The sequence below is a fragment of the Camellia sinensis genome, chromosome 4 (genome assembly GCF_055761805.1).
Source record: "Camellia sinensis isolate YWXY chromosome 4, ASM5576180v1, whole genome shotgun sequence".
Lineage (NCBI taxonomy): Eukaryota > Viridiplantae > Streptophyta > Magnoliopsida > Ericales > Theaceae > Camellia > Camellia sinensis.
In genome coordinates, this window is record NC_138964.1 from 210353769 (window position 1) to 210375415 (window position 21647).

General features: G+C 32.9%; 1 protein-coding gene and 1 pseudogene across 1 annotated transcript; one reads left to right on the plus strand and one right to left on the minus strand.

Moving 5' to 3' along the window:
* The first annotated feature begins 8428 nt into the window (after positions 1 to 8428).
* On the plus strand, positions 8429 to 15529 carry LOC114311055 (protein trichome birefringence-like 19). Its single transcript, XM_028257135.2, has 2 exons — positions 8429 to 9234; positions 14512 to 15529. Exons 1-2 carry the CDS (start codon positions 8740 to 8742, stop codon positions 15331 to 15333), a joined length of 1317 nt encoding a protein of 438 aa, XP_028112936.2. The 5' UTR covers positions 8429 to 8739; the 3' UTR covers positions 15334 to 15529.
* A 2723-nt stretch (positions 15530 to 18252) lies between these two features.
* Positions 18253 to 20311, minus strand: LOC145824420 (protein trichome birefringence-like 19 pseudogene; annotated as a pseudogene).
* Positions 20312 to 21647: the final 1336 nt, after the last annotated feature.

The window sequence follows — 21647 nt, forward strand, 5'->3', positions numbered from 1 at the left end:
CAGATACCCTTAACACCCCTTTTTAATCAGTTTAAAAGCTTTCATGGATGAAATTAAATACGGGGGAGGTACTACTCCAACTCTGTTAAACACAAATTCAAGCAGTCCAAGTGGACGGAAAACAACTTTTTTGTTACACAGTCTATGGTAGCATGATATTTCGTTAACCAGTCCATTCCCAATATCACATCAAAGTGATCAATGTTCAAAGGCAGTAAATCAATATACAAATGAACATCCCCAACAATAATTTCACATGCAGGGTACATATAAGCACAAGTCATAGATCCCTCAACAGGTGAAGATACAGCTAACAGATAGTTCATAGGTTCCAGTGGTCTATTTAATTTTCGCGAAAAAGCATGCGATACATATGAATGTGTAGACCCCGAATCAATCAGAACATATGCATTTTGAGCACAAATTGAGAGTATACCTGACACAATGGTCTCGGTATTCTGTACATCTCCCGATACGAGTGCGAACACTCAGCCTTGCCTCATAGGCTCTTTTCCAGTAGCTTTGGGATTAGGTTTTCGTGCAACAGTTGATGCTGCGGCGCTGGCTGCAGCTTTACTATTGCCCTGAGGAGCAGAAGGGCATCTTTGACCATGTGGCCTACCTTGCCACACCTGTAACAAGCACCATATGTTTTATAGCAAACCCCTTCATGTTTCTTACCACATACAGAACAGGGCGGTTTAGAACCATTTCCCTGACTGGAACTGGTTGTTGACCCTGTATTTTGCTTTTTATTCAATGAACTGTTCCGGCCTTTCTTAAACTTGAAGCCTCGTCTCTTACCACGCTACTCGGTCGCTAGTGTTTCAGTCTGTTTCAGTGCCTCGATGTTCGACTCAGCCATTATTACTCGGTCAAGAACATCTACATATTTCAATAGTTTAGAAACATTGATTCTGTCTAGGATTTCAACATTAAGGCCGCCTTCAAACTTCCTAGCCTTTTTGTAATCGGTATCACCGTGTGTGGTGCATAACTGGCGAGTTCAGTGAATTTCGATTCATACTCAGCTACAGACATAGTGCCTTGTTTCAATTGTTCAAACTCAGTCACTTTGCGGTCCCTGACACACTGAGGGAAGTATTTCTCAAAGAAGGCTCCCTTAAACTGAGCCCAAGTCATAACAGTGTCGGTGTCACAGACAAGCATCCACCACCTTCTGGCCTCTTCTTGTAAAGTGAAGGTAGCCGGTAACACTTTGTGTGCTTCAGAACACGGAAAGACTTCAAACAATTTCTCGGTCTCTAGGACCCATGCTTCGACCTTTAGCGATTCGAGGCCTTCTTGGAATGACGGTGGTTTCATTTTACTAAACTTCTGCGTTAGAGCAATTATATCATCATTCATATTCGGTTCCGGCTGTACCGGAGGAGGTGGGGGCTGTTGGTTCTGTTGTAGCCTCAAGGCCTCAGTCAGCAATTCAACTGTTCTTTCTAATCTCGTCATTCTGGCGTCAGATGATTCAGTTTCATCAGTAGTTCTTGCATTCTCCATTTCACTATAGGCAATTATGGCAATAATAAACATAGGCAGTTGCATACTTTAAACATATTAACACATTAGCACATATATTCATGTCATGGCCATACACACTTTTTCAATGCTCATGCAATGCCCTATTCACTTTTCTAGGACATCCTATAGCTCATTTGGACATGTGTGTGCGGTATAACTCGTGGTTTGATATCGCTCTGATACCACTCTGTCACGACCTAGACCCATCCATATGGGTTTAGCACCGTAACCAGCCAGTAATCCGTGATTACCGAAGGCCTGCTTAACAGCAATAACAATAATACAGAGTACAAGGGCTGGCGGAAGCCAAAACAGTAAATGAAAGATGTCCAATGAGCTGTGACAGTCTGTATGCAAAAAGACTTTTCATAACACATTCACATTCGGAACAAAAGCAGTATGTACATACATCATATACAGGCATTCAGGTGAGGGACCAAATTCCTACCATAACAGTACAGTACAAGTCTATACAATATTACAAAACAGAGACAGAAAGGGAAATCTAAAACATCCCGAAGCAGCCTTGCCTTAACGCACTTGTAACCTCGAAGTGAGGCACAACGGTTGGCTTGACAAAAAGGGAGTTTAACCCAACGCTCTTAGCTCCGATCCGGTGCTTAGACACCTACATATATATATAAACAGTGAGCTAAAACCCAGTGAATAACATATGCGTAAAGAGGTTAGGAATGAATGTCTTTCCAGTATTTAAAACAGTCATTTAAACAGTATATCAGTTATTCGATCATAGCAGTCATAAGTGGTACATCCAATAGCAAACAGTATAGTAGGTCTTAATAGACTGAACAGTTAATTGATGGCCATCATATCAGTAAACAGTAGTGGTTCCAAACATGGGAACCAACAGAGATCTCTGTGACAGTAGCAGTACAGTACAGTAACAGTAAATTGCTATGGATGCCACGAATACAGTTCACAAATAGGACAAGCATTCATTCAGTAAGAAATGTCATTTCAGAAAGCAGTACAGTTGATCATCAAGAAAATATTCATGATTGAATATATCTTTACAGCATTGTTACTCACAGAGTTCTAGGCTACAGATAGGCTAGTGAGCGTCCTCGGATGCCAACCCTACACAGTTACAAGATGAACACACGCTAAGTTACACACTTGGGAATCAATGACTTAGTCCCTATCTTGACTCGGTGTGGTTCTACATCAATATCCTCATTAATATGCCTTAAACATGGCCTAGGAATGCCTAGGATGGAATGAGGATGCAAAGATGTACTTAAAAACACTTTCCAAAATTTCAGAAAACAGGGGTCTCGCTCGAGCGTGGTTTTCTTCGCTCGAGCGGACTGCAAAAGTACTGGATGCATGAAATTCACGCTCAATGGGTGCTCGACCCCGCTCGAGCGTGAGACACAAGTCCTCGCTCGAGCATGCATTCCCTCGCTCGAGCGTGCATTCCCTCGCTCGAGCGGACTATAAACACATGCAAAGTACTAGATACACGCATTTCACGCTCGAGCGTTACTTTACTCACTCGAGCAGACTGCATGAACTCAGAGTGTACGCTCGAGCGTAAAGTTCCTCGCTCGAGCGTGGATCTAAAATCTAGAATTTCCAAATTTGTCTCCAAGCATGAAACTCAACATTTAAAGCATCAAATTCGATCCTTTTGAGCTAATTTTCTGAAAAACACTTTAAAACTCATAATATGACATGTTTCAAAGATCAATTTGCAAAATCAAAGCCCAAAGGTAATTCAATTGAACCCATTTCCAAACAAAACTTCAAGAACATGATGTACATGCAACATGCATGAATTTAATCAACTTCAAAGCTTCTAATACAAGAACAAATGAGTCAATCCTTCTAAAACATGCTGAATTCATGGACCAATGCTAGAATATGGACATGCATGTGAGGATTTCCATGAAATCAACCTTAAAACTCAACAATATATACATGCATGCATGATATAAGCGTCAATTCAATATTTTGAACCAATTCTAGACTCTAATCACCAAACTTTCATGAAACATGCAAGATACAACTTAAATACAAGTTCAAGAAGATGATTCTCCTACCTTAGGTCTTCAATTTCAAGTCTAGAAGCTCAATTATGCAATCTACTCTTCAATTCTTCTACTTTTCCAAGCAATTCTTGATGAAACCAAAGCTCTTCTAACTCTCTCTCTCTTTAGTCGGTTTGGTCTCTCAGAGATGAACAAAAGATGTAACCAACATGAATGGGGTAGAAAAGGAATGGTCTAGTGTCAAGCCACTAAGTGGCAAAAAGGTAAATAATGCAACTAATGTAATTTAACATTATTTAATCTAATTTAATCGCTCCAAATCACATTTCAATTAAACATACCATAAAATCACAGAAATTCTAATTAGCATAAAACACTAATCAGTTTCGGATTTGACTGCCGATAAGGCCTTCAATTTGCAGTTTAAAATATAAGACATGAACAGATCATTTAGCAGTCAAACAGATAGTTTTGCATTCAAACTAATACACTCAATCAATCAGTCAGAATTTCAGTCAATCAGTCACTTAACATGCTTAATCATAGATTAGCACTAATCAGTGGTGAGGGTTGTCACAGGGATAGTGACATCCGATCCTCCTCTTCCTTCCCTTTCTTTTAAGTCTAGGTGGGTGATTTGTTTTTTCTCTTAAATCTGGTCTTTTACACTTCGATATGACGTTTTCTACCATCCAGGCTTCCACCGTCTTCGTGGGCTACAGATCTGACGCCAATGCTAGAGTTGCGTATCAGTCTTACGCTACGAGTTGTGTGAATCTAGTCTTTTGATATTTTTTTAGTGTTTTTGTATTTTGTTCTATTATTTTTTTCCTCATTTGTGAAGGCTTTTCTTCCTTTTCCGGGGAGGTTGCAGTTTGTCTATATTGTTGGTGGCCATAGTATGTTGCAAGTATGGGTTGGTTGGTAGCCGCAGTATATTGTGATTATGGTTGTTTGTTGATGGTCGTAGTATGTTGCGGGTTACGGTTATTGGATGTTCGAGTGTTCAGGTTTGAAACACTAGACTTGGACTATAATTCCTTCTAGAGTGAGGGATAATCACTCTTGATGTATTTGTTTTTGTCTATCAATGAAATCCAACTTCAGGGAAAGAAGAAAAAAATTCACTATCATCAATTTTTTTTTTTTTTTTTTTTTAACAAATTACTTTAGATTTTAAATTCAAAATCTGCAAATTTTGAATTCAATTCAACTTTTCATAATTCTATCTTTATGTACATATACATTACGTGTGTCACCACTTCTAATATATTATATATTTTATTATATTATAGCGTGAGAGAACTAAAGTTGGTGAGAACTCTATCACACTATTTTTGTTACCAATTTCGCCCTCACAAATACCTGATCTGTTTCACAAATTTTGGGGGTAAAGCTGAAGATTAAAATTTTGCATTAACTACATGACTCAAAAACTATTTCAATTTTCAGATTCGAATTCAATCGTACTCTTCACAACCTTATTTCATTAGAATAAAACCATCTTATGCACACACATCGTGTGTATCACCGCTTCTCGTACTATCATATAAACCTGCACTTAAATTGGCATAACTTTGTTACGTTTTTTTATTTTGGCAAAATACTCCAACACAAGATAACTATTATGAGAGCTAAACTGCTTCAATTCTCTTCAATCTAAATTGCTTCAAATAACTACCATAGTCACATACATCGTATGTGCCCACATTTGTAATATATATTATGTTGAGGATGCAGGTGACACTGTCGATCGGTTGAGAACTAATTTCCATTCTAGTGCATACAACAAAATTTTGCCCAAATTATTGGGTAAAAATTATAAATTGAGGGAGTGTTGAATTTTCTCAAATATTTATGGATGATAATGACGGAATGAAATTCTGGTTTGCATGTTGAAAGAGAAGCCCAAGCTTATCTGTCATCTAAGCATTGCATTTGACGTTTTACATATAGAATTTAAAGCTAGACTTAGATATTACACCAAACTGACGATGATCTAATCAAGCGACACAATGCAAAACAAACGTACAACCATGAATTGCATGCGTGTACAACTCAATATTTTTTAGAAAGACTTATGTGTAGGTTCTAATAAATAGAATCATTATTCAATATGTCTTATAATAATTAATCACAATTTTCATCATACACTATTAAAAAATATCACTAATTGTTAATTTTTAACGACAGTTTGAAAATTTTGTCACAAAAAATGTCACTACTTATAAGTTTTAATGACAGTTTAAAAAATTGTCACAAAAAAGTCACTAATTTTTAACTTTCAGCATAGTTTGAAAAATTCGTCACAAAAAAAAATTATTAACTATAAATTTTAAAGACAATTTATAAAAATAGTGACAAAATAAGTCACTAATTATCAATTTTTAGCAACATATGTAAAAAATCATCACAAAAAATTATTTTTAGTGACCATTGTACTAGGACTTATTTTTAATACGATTTGATAGGAATTAAGTTCAACTATTAGGACCTATTGATAGTTTACTTTATTTTGTAATTACATCTTACCTAGGTTTAAGACAGTAATTTTGATAAATTTTAGTTAACCCCCTTGCCCACCTCATTTATTTTCCTTCTCCTTGCAATTTTGGTTAAAGAAAGGGTCATCTTCATGTGTAATAAAATAATAAAGGGTAAATTATACTCTGGTCTTTGTAATTTATTTTTTTATGTCAATTTGGCTTTCGTAATTTTATTTCTATCAACTTTTTTTTCCTTTAATATTGTGTTAATTTAGTTTAATTAATAACATTTAGTAATAAATTAGACAAAAATCAAGGACAAATTGATCCATCCAAAAAGGTGTGTGGATCATTTCAAATTGGATCTCAACCCCCAAATCACTTTGAGTAGAGTCAATAACTGTTGTGTCCTCTAATTTAAGTCTAACTTTTATGTTATCAACTAAATTGATTTTTTCTTTTTCTTTTTTTGGTCAAGATTATAAGATATTAATTTGTTAGTAAAATTAACACAATATAAAAATATCATGAACTATAAATAAATATAATTAGCCTAGCAATAAATTTAGAGAACTCCATAAGAATTAAAAATTATACTTGCCCTCTGATCATTAATCATAAAGTGTAATTTGGTTGGTTATAATTTGTCTGTCTTGAGAACTATACCTCCTTTATCATCTTATCAACAATAATATATATATATATATATATAATTTCATAAAAAGGATAGTTACATTTTATTGATTTGTGAAGCAAACCAATCATAAGCCAAAACCTTTGTAGTAAGTTGGCGTCTAACTGCACCTTAGGATGTAGTGAGAAAAGGTGGTCAGGGATTTGAGCTGATGAAGTAGTGGCGACCCTTTAGGTGATATATTAACTTTACTAACAAATCTAACTACCTAAAAATAAATAAATAAATAAATAAAAAGAAGAAGAAGAAGCAAATCAATCATAAACCTAAAAATAGAAGGGATCCTTGGAATAAATTAGTGAACATGATTTGTTTGGGTTAAATTGGGAATTTTGCTTTGAGATGTGTTGCATAAAAAAAGTTTGGTTAATTACAAAAAAAATCTCAAAGTGTCACATATTTTTTACTTTAAATCCTAATATTTCAATTTCGATAAATTGAACCTTAGAGTTTTATCTGTGTTTCAATGTGCCTCATCTGTCCATCTCCGTCTGTGTAAGGTAACAGAGAATGAAACTCTGGGGTTTAAAGTGAAAAATGCATGAAACCTTAGAGTTTTTTTTTTTGTTGTTGTAATTAACCATTTAAAAAAAAAATTAAAATCAATAAAAACAAAAAAGGATTAATTACAAAAAAACTCACAATGTTTCACGTGTCTTTCACTTTAACCCTAATGCTTCATTCTTCGTTACCTTACACAGACGGAGATGGACGGAGGGGGTACGTTAAAATACGGATAAAACTCTAGAGTTTAATTTATCGAAATTGAAACAAAGGAGTTTAAAGTGAAAAACATATGAAACCTTGATTTTTTTTTTTTTAACTAACCCAAAAAAGATATATAATTTTATTTTATTTTTTTAAGTCGTCATAATATGCAATCAAACCAAACGATAAATCGTCAATCACACATTTATTTAAAATCGTAAATTGTTAAAAAGAAAAGTAACATTATTATTAAAGATTTTAATATGGCCAAACTCTCTTCCATAAACGAAGTAAACACATACCGATATTATAATTATTAAGTCCGTTATACACAACATCTATTTTCTTCCCTCACACACTACGAGAGATTCGAACATAAAAATAATTGTTTGTTTCCATATCATTATAAATTGTTCACCAATGACTTATCTAATATTTTAAATTGTTACAGAGATACGGATAACTTCGTTAGTTAAACAAAAGTATTATGTATTATGAATTTTTATCTTAAAACTTATTTTTAAAATGAGGTATATACTATAAATTTAAAATGGATAAATTACAAATACACTCCTTGAAATTTTCTTAAAGTATAAATTGCCTCATATGATTTGAAAAATTACGAATATCTCCTTGTCATAATTTTTTATTTAGCAAAATTAACTGAAAAAATGAAATTCATAATTTCTCTCCTATACAATAATAAAATTATCTAAATTATAAATTGAAACATATTTCTAACATCATTAAAAATTGTTAATTGACTCGATAATTTATTAATAAAATGGACGATTTGTTATAAAATTAAAAATCTCATGGGATGAAATGTAATTTTCAGAACCACAGGGGGCGATTTATATTTTAATCAAATGTCAGGAGATGTATTTATAATTTACCCATTTAAAATTAAGAAAATATGAGTCACATTAATAACAAATATGGTCATTAATTGAGAAATACTATTTATATAGAAAATTTGTGCATAGAATGTACAAAAACTTTCACATGCGAGTAGAGCGGACACATATGTGAGACCCACTCTTATGTGAGGGCTTTTGTATATCATATACACAAATTTTCAATGCATATAACATTATTCTTACTAATTTATGATACTGAATAATTTTTCTAGATGTGAAGTATTTCTCTTAATTAAAGCCTCAACATGTAAAACCACCTTGTTTTATTTGGAACATGGCACACTTCCATATATGAGTATGCTATGTTTCCTTGTTGATGCCTCCCTAGTCTCTCTCTCCCTTTCTTTCTGTCTCTCTGTCTCTCTTCCGTGTAGATCTCTCCAATGAAGCTCCAAACAATGGAGCTTCCCTTTGTGAAAAACCAAACGCTTCAAAAGACCCCAAAGATACTTATCCTAGTAGCCATAACAGTAGTCCTCTTCACAATCATCCCTCTCTACTACCCTTTACTAGGGTACACTCTAAAGAACATTTCACAACCAACTTCTCCATATGACCCTACTGTTGATGATTCAGATTCAATAAAAACAGTCACAAATGAAAAGTGTGACATCTTCAGTGGTGAATGGGTTCCAAATTCAGATGCACCATACTACACAAACACAACATGTTGGGCAATCCATGAGCACCAAAATTGCATGAAGTATGGGAGACCAGACAATGGGTTCATGAAATGGAAGTGGAAACCAGATGGGTGTGATCTTCCTGTTTTCAACCCATTTCAGTTCTTGGACATTGTTAGAGGCAAGTCTTTGGCCTTTGTTGGTGATTCTGTGGGCAGGAATCAAATGCAGTCATTGATATGTCTCTTGTCCAGGGTAAGCATCATCACCATCCTCCTTGTTTATATCGACAATATTACATACGTAGAAAAAATTATAAAATAGTGTATTTTTAAAAAATAATTACAGATCAATAGTAAATTTTATTAATATTAATAATTAATTTTACAAAATTTTCAATGAATATGTAATTATTTTCTTAAAAGTATACTAAATTATAATCTTTCCAAAAATTAATCAAAAAAGTATATTAATGAATTATAATTATTCTAGGTATTAATTTATGTCCCACAAATTTTAAATCTATATCATACATGTTATATGAATTATAATTATTCTAGGCGTAATTTATATGTCCTTCAAATTTTAAATCTATATCATATATTTATTTTTGCATTAATTTTCAAAATAAAAAATTTATGATAGATGACATTTTTTTGTTTATTTCTAGGAAAATTATTCAATGTTTTCAGAGTATCACGTGCCTATACTCCTTAACCAATCATCATTCAATATATCCTCTCATATTTTCCAATCGCCCAACACAATACCCCACCTACCCACATTCTCCATCAATCACAATATTATAATATACCACGTGTCCATGTTTCGAAATTACTGAATAATTATACTTATATCTATCACCATTCAACACTTGTTTAGAAGGGTCTTTTCGTCCCTAACACTTGTTTTGAATCCATCTCCAAAGTAGTACATGTGGGTGTTCGATCCCAAAAAAAAAAAAAAAAAAAATTGGTACATGTGTGTGTGAAAATGATTCCCACATGACGGATGTTTTCACTATTATCAAAGATACTTTTTGAACACAAAAAATAAAAAATAATAAAATTCAGTACCTTTTAAAAAAAAAAAATTCAATTTTTGTTTTTAGAGAATTGATAGTTAAAATGGCTAGTTATTGTTATATTTGACTAATAAATAGTGTGAAAATGATATATTTTAGCAATATTACTTTAAAAGTGTAAACGTTAATTCTTTAATTATTCAAAAAAAAAAATGACATATAAAAATATTGAATGTGAGTCCCTTTATAAGAAATGTGGAAACAAAGAAGGTTTTCAAATTTTAGCTATAATATGGCCATCCATTGAATTACTCAAAATTGAGTTTCATATGCGTTGTTATTTTATTTTTTTTGGCCATAGCAAGCCTTTAATTGTACCACTGAAGAAGTTTCAAAGATATTTCTGGGCCATTTGATGCTGCATTGTAGAGGACCTTTTTTTATAATTTATTTACGAGATGTAATTTTCTGTTTGAAAAGTATCTCTGAAATATTACCGACATTTGTCATGGAGACTATTTCAACATAGTTGATAATTCAATAATGAAATTGACACAATTAAAATGTTAAGACCAAACTAATAAAAAAAATCATATTTATTAAGACCAAAAGTGTAATTAATGTGAAATACTTTTGAAAAGGTTCGTTCACCGAAACCCACATGCGGTTCAAGGTTTAGGTAAACACTATGGTGTCATATCTCAACTAATACATGTTGGGTGAGGTAAAAATTTCAGGTTTTTTTTTTTTTAAATTAATTAGTGTGTGGAATATTTTTTTTAGATAATCTAAAAAATGGGGTTGGATTTTAATGATTCAAATCGTTTATTTTGTATGACCCTCTATGTATATTATGTATGAAAAAAATTAAGCCTATACAATAATTGTAATATTTTTATTTCATTGTGTTTGTCTCTAAAAAAATTGATGCTTTATTTCAAAAAATATGCGTCCATTTTTTTAGGAACAAATACAATAAAATAAAATAAAAATTATAATTATTAAATCAACTAATTTTTTTTTTTTATAAAAAGTATATGCAGAAGATTCTACAAAATAAAATTTCAAATTATTGAAAGGAGACCAATGATAAACGCAGGAACCAAAACAACACAATCAAAATTCATATTCAAACTTGATAAAAATCCACATGCAAAAAAATAAAAGATTCCAGTCCGGCCATCACTGAGCAAGGATCCTCTAGAGTGATTTTTCTCTAAAGTTTCCTAAAGTGCTATATTGCGTGGTTCAGATTTACTGGCAAGTCACATCAATTTTTCTGATGTGACTTACCAGTAAATCTCAACCACACAATATAGCACTCTAGGAAACTTTAGGAAAATTTCACTCTAGAGGATCTTTGGTGGCCATCACTAGGGGGAAAGTAACTAGATCTCACTAGGGCTGAGTAAGGAATCCGTGAAATCTGTAATCTGATGCAGTCCAGTCCAATTCGATAGGTTTGGATTGATTTTTTGAATCCGCGGTTCGGTTCCGGATTGAAGAATTAAAAATCCGTAGTCCACAGATTGGTTCCGGATTGAACCCCACGATTCCGGATTGGAACCGATCCGGACCGTATACAAATAGTCTATATTTTTATTATACATCCTCCTCCATAGTATCTTCTCTTATTCTATATAAAATCTAAACTCAAACCTAAAACCGTATAATATCTTCTTTTATTACTTTTGTTTGTTAATTTTTAGTTTTGATTTGTAATGGTCTAAATACTTATGATGAAACTAGTTTTCTTATGGTTGTTTAAATTCTAGAGCAGTATGTCACTATTATAGAAAAACATGTTGTTATTGTGGAACTGATATAGCGCTACGTTTATATTTTTATGAAATTAAAGTGTTATATATATATATATATATTTGTTATTTAATTATGTGAATCCGTAGTCCTAAACCGATCCAATCCGTATTTAAATGGATTGGTTCGGATTGGTTTCATGATTTAAACGGATTGGATTGGTTTCAATTTTTCAAGAACCGTAGATAACGAATTAGTTCTGATTTTACCTCAATCCGGTCCAATCCGGACCATGCTCACCCCTAGATCTCACTTGAATGTTGGGTAACATAAATTAATATTACTTTATTAATTACTTAATTATTTGTTCCAATCTTGAAATGGTAATTGACTAATTTTTTATACGAGGATGATGGCCCGGCTCATGCACGTGATGTGTGGTTAAAATTTTGCATATTGGTTCTTTAATTATTAGTATTATTATTATTATTATTATTATTATTAAAGTCATGACAATCTTATAAATTAAAAAAAAAAAAAAAATTGTATCATAAAGTTAAGAGTAATGATCCATCCCCTTTTTTCCCCACCCCTTTGACCCCCTCTCTCTCTCATTGGTCACCTTTTCTTTTTCTTTTTCTTTTTTTTCCTGCTCCACCAATCACCCCCTGCCACGTGGCAAAGGGGTGAGGGGGTGACCCCCAAAAGGGGGTCCCAAGCACTATTCTAAAGTTAAACTTAAAATCGGGACTGTCCTTTTTTTTTTTTTTTTTTAGGAAGGACTGTCCTTATCATTCTCAAGATGGTCCAACCAAAAAAGAAAGGAATCACTTAATTATGAGTAAAATTGTACATATAGGTTCTTCTTGTTTTATTAATTGAAAATTCACAATATAAATCACCAAAACGCAACTTAAATAAAGGTTTAAGCAAGATGATTTAAATCATCTCTATTACATGGAAATTTTCATTCCAAGGTATACGGTTAAAATAAGTAATATAATTCAAAATCAATAGTTTATAATTATGATGTCATTTTGAATTTTAAATTCTTCCTTAATTGTTCTGAATTTAGAATAAAAACATATAATTAATGATATAATAAAATAATGGAAATCTTCATTATATCCATCTAGAAAGTAGCTGTTTGGATTGATTTTTTAGTAACTTTTTTTATTAATGCGTTTAGAAAGTTAAAAATAAATAAAATTTGATTTTAACTTTTTGACTTTTTTAAGGAAAAACATACCTTTTTCTGGTATTGTGCAAGATGAATATTTCTATTTTGTTCCTCAAATAACTCCCTCCTGTTTAAGAGAATATTGCCCTGAAAGGAGACATGAAACAACAAACAAAAAGACATAAATTTTCATGGCACATAGGCCACTTGTGACTTTAACATGAAAGATTAGATAATTAAAAAAAACAAAAAAAAAGTCTATTGCCAGCTTAGATTATTCCAAAACTCATGAACAATAGATCTAATGCCAGCTTAGAATATGTCAGATTGTTTTTGGACATTCCTACCATTTTTTGGAAAGATAATTAAAAGTTATTTTTTGAAGTTTTTAAATTTTTTTTGTGAGAGAGAGAAGTGAGTTAAAAGTTAGAAATGGACTTTTAACCTACTTCTAAGTATGATTAATGGATCTATATATGATATACTATTATAAATAGATGATAATATGAGGACTTGATGACACATTTTAGAGAATCAAAGCCTGGCATGCAACGTGGTGTGCTGATCTATTTTCATATTTTTAAGATTTGTTGTTAAGAGGCCTTTGCCATATTCAGAGATTTGGTGGCTAAAATAAACCCCCTACCCACTCTATGGATATAATTATTATATTGGGTTGGTATAACCACATATTATATATATTCTTTAATATGATTGAGACACTATGACTGAAAAAAACAAAAATGCTGTCATGAGCAGGTCCACTAATAATAGTTGTTACTCATAAAATCAAGATCAAGTTTTGAAGACCATCCATTAATCAATGAAAAAGTTTTTAATGGTTCAGAAATATTCACTTTATCCATCACACAAAACAAAAGGGTCCCACACATATGTCTCCCTCTTCTTGGTTAGTGGAAGGTTGACCTTTTCTTGCTTGATTGCTCCAAGTAATTTGAATTATTCAAACAGACTTTTTCAGCAGATTATTCATATCAAATTGATCAAAGAGTAATATCAACACTATCGAATTATATATATATATATATATATATTATTTTTTTTTGTACTTACTGTTCATTCTTGCAAAACAAATCAAGTGACTTCTTATGGTTGATTAATCTTATTTTTTATAGGAGTATAAATAATATATCAATAAATCATACATGATGAATGACTCAAATAATCAAAATAGATTACGGGCTATTATACATCAATAATACTCCTCTAAAATCATCAACTAGAGAAACCATTCCTTATGTGAAATATTTTTGGTATTTCATAATTTTGACTAATTTTTACATCTCTGTACTACTATATTATAACTCTTTCAGATTATGGTGAAACCACAACAACCTTGAGCATGACCATATTCTGTACATAAATCTTCTGTATTTTTCTGTGTTTAATTATTAGATTCTTGGTTTATTTTTGTCTTAGTTTAGTGTCTTACTCATCTTGATTAAGTGTATTAATTCTTAGCTCAAATTAATCAACTCGATTCTTATTGTTATTTGATCAATTAATTTTAAAAAATCACAATTTTTTCTTCCTTTTTTTTTTTTCCCAGGCAGAGTACCCTATAGATGTGTCCTACACACCAGATGAACACTTCAAACGCTGGAAATACACATCCTACAACTTCACCATGGCCACATTCTGGACACCCTTTTTAATCAAAACCCAAGAGGCCGACCCAAACGGCCCAACCCAAACGGGCCTCTTCAACCTCTACCTCGATGAGCCCGACAACACGTGGACCACTCAAATCTCCGAATTTGACTACGTCATCATCTCCGCTGGCCATTGGTTCTACCGCCCCGCCCTCTACTACGAAAACCGCCACCTCGTCGGCTGCCGCTTCTGCCAGCTGGACAACATCACAGACCTCCCAATGTACTATGGTTTTAGAAGGGCTTTTAGAACAGCTTTTAAGGCAATCAATAATTTAAAGGACTTTAAGGGAATAACATATTTAAGGACTTTTGCACCATCACATTTTGAAGGAGGTTTGTGGAACCAAGGTGGGAATTGTGTGAGGAAAAGGCCTTTTTTGAGCAATGAGAAGCAATTGGAGGGTGAAGATTTGGAGCTTTATATGACACAAGTCGAGGAGTACAGGGTTGGAGAGAGAAAGGGGAGAGAGAAAGGGTTGAGGTATAGATTGCTTGATACAACACAAGCAATGCTGTTGAGGCCAGATGGGCATCCTAGTATTTATGGACATTGGGCACATGAGAATGTGACATTGTATAATGATTGTGTGCATTGGTGCTTGCCTGGACCTATTGATACTTGGAGTGATTTGTTGCTTGAGATGCTGAAGAGGGAGGGTAGGAGGTCTTATGAGGAGAGTGTTGAGAGGAGGGGGAAGAAAGAGAGGATGAGTTAGATTCCCACTCACTTTTTCTTTTCTTTTCTTTTCTTTTCTTTTCTTTTTTCCTGTTTTATATATATAATGATACATATTTTTTTTAATTGCTTTAGAGGTGTGTTGTCAGTGCCTCCTAATTGTTGTTTATGGATATGTTATAATTTGTATCATGTGCCGGTAATTTTAAATGGAGGAGATTATTAATGACTAAAAATAATGATAATCCTATTGTTTAAGGTCACTAGATATCCCATGTACACCGCGATGGTAACTTAGTGGCTCATCTTCTTGTCAATATAGCAGTGGAATTGGCTTATTTTCGAACATGGATTGAGGATTGTCCACCTCTCAATATGTTGATTGCGAAGGAGGCTTCTGGTCTTCCTCTTCCTTAGTTTGTTTTGAAATTTTACTTCTATCTTAAAAAAAAGAAAAGGTCACCAGGTACTGATTTTTTGTTATAAAATTCATATGTCGTTTATTTCAATTCATTAATAGTCGTTTAATCATACTTTAAAATTTCTATGTTTTAAGATTTCGATATGATCTTATGATTGTGAATAAATTAGGACAGAGAAACAGAGTTTTTTAGACTGAGAATTCGATAATGCTTCTCACCACTTTTTAATTTGAATCCGTTAAATACAAATTGTATAATTGAAGGTCAAACTTGTTACAAAATGAAATTATATGAATCGTTTTAATATAAAAAGCAAATTAAAAGGATTGTCAATGTAATTAATTTTTGTTCATTTTTCATGTTGCCAGTATAAAGAGAGAAAATAGGTAAGTAGTATTTTCATTGACCATGGCCTTTGAAACCATCACCAAAATGAATAGACAGTTTTAGTTAACAATACACCATAGAAAACTCCACCACCCAACCCCCCCCCCCCCTCTCCCAAAAAAAAAAAGTCTCTGAAACCTTCTAATTAATTTGAAGAATATGATGTCCAAAAAATTGCAATTACATAGTCAAAAATCAAAAGAAAAGAAAAACAATTGAAAGGCTAAAATTCAATCAAAATTTTGTCTGATTTTAATGCCAGTCACATATCGCTGAGACTTTCCTATAGATTGATTATCTTTCATTTTCCATCTCTATCATTTGAAGCAACATTTCATTCCAACCATCAATAGGACCAGGCAAGCACCAATGTAGACAATCCGGCCTCCGGACCTTCTCATGTGGCCAATGTCCGTACCGGTTCGGATGCCCATCTGGCCTCATCGTCATCGGCTCAGTTACATTCAAAACCCTAAATCTCAACCCCTTTTTCCCCCCTTCCCTCTCCTCAACCCTAAACTCGTCCAGTTGTATTGAATACAACCTCAAAACCACCTCATCTAGCTTCACTTCACGCTTACTAAACGGCCTTGTTCTCTCACAATCTCCGTCCTCACCCCACTTCTTCTTATGATTTACGTGAGTCCTAGCAATTGTCCTCAAAAAATTTATTCCCTTAAATTTTGATAGAAGGGTATTAAAGGAAGTTCGAAAAGTTGTCCTGTACGCATAGTACACGTCAAAATATGTGTCGTTCTGTTTGTTGCAAATGTGACAACCAACGAACTTACCATTTTCATAGTAGGTTAACGGCCTCAAGAACCAGTGTTTGACAGAGATGATGATGAAATCAAAGTTTTCGATCTCAGTAGACCAGGTCTCTTCTTATGATTGTGAATAAATTAGGACAGAGAATCAGAGTTTTTTAGACTGAGAATTCGATAATGTTTCTCACCACTTTTTAATTTGAATCCGTTTGTATAATTGAAGGTCAAACTTGTTACAAAATGAAATTATATGAATCGCTTTAATATAAAAAGCAAATTAAAAGGATTGTCAATGTAATTAATTTTTGTTCATTTTTCATGTTGCCAGTATAAAGAGAGAAAATAGGTAAGTAGTATTTTCATTGACCATGGCCTTTAAAACCATCACCAAAATGAATAGACAGTTTTAGTTGACAATACACCAAAGAAAACTGCACCACCCAACTGCCCCCCCCCCCCCTCCCCCCCCCCCCCAAAAAAAAAAAGTCTCTGAAACCTTCTAGTTAATTTGAAGAATATGATGTCCAAAAAATTGCAATTACATAGTCTGTGTAATTTACCCATCATTTTAATATAAAAAGCAAATTAAAATGATTGTCAATGTAATTAATTTTTGTTCATTTTTCATGTTGCCAGTATAAGGAGAGAAAATAGGTAAGTAGTATTTTCATTGACCATGGCCTTTGAAACCATCACCAAAATGAGCAGTCAGTTTTAGTTGACAATACACCAAACACCACACCCCCCACCCCCCCAACCCCCCCCCCCCCCCCCCAAAAAAAAAAAAAAAAGTCTCTGAAACCTTCTAGTTAATTTGAAGAATATGATGGCCAAAAAATTACAATTACAGTCAAAAATCAAAAGAAAAGAAAAACAATTGAAAGGCTAAAATTCAATTAAAATTTTGTCTGATTTTAATGCCAGTCACATATTGCTGAGACTTTCCCATGGATTGATTATCTTTCATTTTCCATCTCCCCCCCCCCCCCAAAAAAAAAAAAGTCTCTGAAACCTTCTAGTTAATTTGAAGAATATGATGTCCAAAAAATTACAATTACATAGTCAAAAATCAAAAGAAAAGAAAAACAATTGAAAGGCTAAAATTCAATCAAAATTTTGTCTGATTTTAATGCCAGTTACATATCGCTGAGACTTTCCCATAGATTGATTATGTTTCATTTTCCATCCCCCTCCCCCCTCCCCCCAAAAAAAAAAAAAGTGTCTAAAACCTTCTAGTTAATTTGAAGAATATGATGTCCAAAAAATTACAATTACATAGTCAAAAATCAAAAGAAAAGATAAACAATTGAAAGGCTAAATTCAATCAAAATTTTGTCTGATTTTAATGCCAGTCACATATCGCTAAGACTTTTCATAGATTGATTATCTTTCGTTTTCCATCTCTATCATTTGAAGCAACATTTCATTCCAGACATCAATAGGACCAGGCAAGCACCAATGTAGACAATCCGGCCTCCGGACCTTCTCATGTGGCCAATGTCCGTACCGGTTCGGATGCCCATCTGGCCTCATCGTCATCGGCTCAGTTACATTCAAAACCCTAAATCTCAACCCCTTTTTCCTCCCTTTCTTCTCCGCAACCCTAAACTCATCCAATTGTATCGAATACAACTTCAAAACCACCTCATCTAGCTTCGCTTCATGCCTACTAAACGGCCTTGTTCTCTCACAATCTCCGTCCTCACTCCACTTCTTCTTATGATTTACGTGAGTCCCAGTAATTGTCCTCAGAAAAGTTATCCCCTTAAATTTTGTCAGAAGGGTATTAAAGGAAGTTCGAAAGGCTGTCCTGTACGCATAGTACACGTCAAAATATGTGTCGTTCTGTTTGCTGCAAATGTGACAACCGACAAACTTGCCATTTTCATAGTAGGTTAACGGCCTCAAGAACCAGTGTTCGGCCGAGATGATGACGAAATCAAAGTTTTCGATCTCAGCGGACCAGGTCTCATCGGGCTTGTCGAGGGTGAGATTTGAAGGGACCTTGTTGTATGGTTCGATGCCTTGGCTGGCTTGAACCAAATGGGTGGTCCATAGATGGGCTATTGTGAAATTGTAATCGGTGTAGAACCATCTTTCAGATGATTCCAATACAACTGCTATGTCTAAGGGACGTGTCACCTGACATAGAACATTAATTGGGATTAATTGACTAGCTAGCTAACACATTAATGGAAGATAAGCAATTATTTCTAGGCTACACTACTAGTTTTTCATGTATGACTTTTGTGTAATTTTAGTCAAATTTTTTTTAATTATATCAATTTCATTTTCAAAGTATTCAATGTCTGTTAAAATGGTCTTCATGGCATGATACTGTCAATATTCATCATCAGAATCAAGAATAATTTATAAAATAAAAAATTACACAAAAAAAAAAAAAAAAAAGTGTAACTATTCTTCTTTTTTCTTGAAGGCATAATTTTTGTCTAAAAAATACCCCTAATTCTGACAATAAATAGCCATAGCATTAGGCAGGGGTACCATTTTGAGGCATATTTAATACTTTAGAGATAAAATTGACACAATTAAAATGTTGTAACTTAAAATAATACAAAATGCATCCTTTTAAGGACTAATAGTAAAATTAACCCTTCTTTCAATTGAATGCATACTAATACTATAGTGAATTTGAGCAAATTACACTCGTAGTTCTGTAATTTATCTTTTGTATCAATTTAGTCTTTATAATGTTTGTTGCATCAATTTCATTCTTAAATTTTTTGTATCTTGTCAATTTAGTCAAATTAATAATTCCCTTTCAAAAATTGAACTAAAATCAACGGGAAAATAATTCATTTACTATTTTCAAAGTGATTAAGAAGCTAGCAACCATTTTGAACTGCCCCTTCCCTTTTTTTAGAATGAACCATTTTACCCTTCATTTCTATTCAATTTTTAATAGATATTATTAATTGGACTAAATCAATAGCGTAAAAACTTTTTTAAAAAAAATTAATAATAATTGAAACTGCAAAAACCAAATTAATATTCAACTTTGATTGAGACTCCCAGTAAAGTCTCACTCCCACCACCCCACACACGTGGAGGCTGGTCATTGGTTCAAAAAAAGAACAGAAAAATACACCAATCAGAGCCCAATGGGGCCCTGGGGTCACCCCCAGTGGGGTGCAGGCCATTTTCCATTAATACTGGAGACAAATTAGGGAGACGTGTAATTTTCCCTAATGATAATTATAAGTTCGTTGAGAGCACTTACACTAGTCAATAGGCAAACCAGTGACTGCAGGTGGTTTCTTGCAACCGAGTCCCCAATAAACGCCATAGCCTTCCCCCTAACAAGCTCTAAAAACCGAGCCGAGTCAAACAGAGGCAACTCGCATTCGTCCGGTTTCCACCTCCACTTCATGAACTCAGTGTCCGGTCTTCCAAATTTCATGCAATTCTGTCGATTATCCATCAAACATTTAGTCTCATTCGTGTAATAAGGCCCCTCCGGATATGGAACCCAATCTCCCTTAAACATGTCACATTTTTTACTTATCTTTTTTATTCTTATCGTGTCATTAGCATTAATCTCGGGATAAAGTTGTTTGACAATATTGGTATCGATCTCTTGAGAAATTCGCAAAAAATGTGAATTCTTGTGTGGACAAATAGAGATTATGGTGAGAAGAACGAAGATTAATATGAATAGTTTTGCATTTTTTGAGCTGTTTCGTGAGTTCTTCCAACTGGGAAGCTGCAAGAGATTGAACTTCATTTGAGGAATGTTTGAAAGAAGAAACTTTGCATTTACAGGTGGTTGTTTTTTTTTAATTGGCAAAAAAAGAATTTTATTAACTCAAAAGTGAAGATCACAAGGAGTTAATAAGAACTAAGGAAAAAAAATGGAGCATAATTTTTGGTCTACTAGCTAGCCAAAGATTAATTTTTGATGTGATGATATGGAACATATACTACTAGGGTTGTGTAAGTGATTACCATAGTTAAATCTAATTTGTTTTAAGATTATACTATGGTTAGTTACATTATTTAATAGGTTTGTAACATAATAGGTATATTTAATTGAATGTTCTAACAGTCATGTTAATTAGATTTAATTTTGTTAAGAATCAGTTCCAAATTAATTTCAGAATTGATTTCTTACTATAGGGGTTCACCTGAAAATTAATGAGGGTAAATATTTTACTCATCTTTAAAATAATTTTTTTTTTTTTTTTTAACATGAAAATTGTTGAATGTGTTTTCAAATAAAGTGGGCTTAAAATTTTGGAATTTTTAATCTATCGAACTGCCTCCTAATAAATGTAAGAATTCTAACAAATTGGTTGTATATTATTTTTTGCTCATGGTATAAAACTAAAAATTAAGTTCTCAAAATTTAATAATTTTCAATTTTTATTGTTGAATACTGAAGTATTGTATTTTTAAGATTTTAATTTACATAATACTTAATTTCTTTTTCATCAGTAATTCGTTAATCAAATAAATAAAAAAAATAATATTATCATATCTTTTACACTGAAATGTATATTTTACCTTCTTAATCACCATTTATATTAGTTCCGTTACTTTTGACCTTAGTAAAAAGGTAGTCAGTGTAATTATGCCAAATATACAACTTATTATATTTTTTTTTTCAAATCTTAAGAAATGTTGGAGTAATTTAGCCATGTCAGTATTTCAAGGAATTGTGAGTATATTTCTATAACATTTAAATTTAAAACATATGAATGTTTGAATTTTCAAGAAATTTGGTTCTATAGATTTCTTCTTGAGAATCTAGAAGCTGT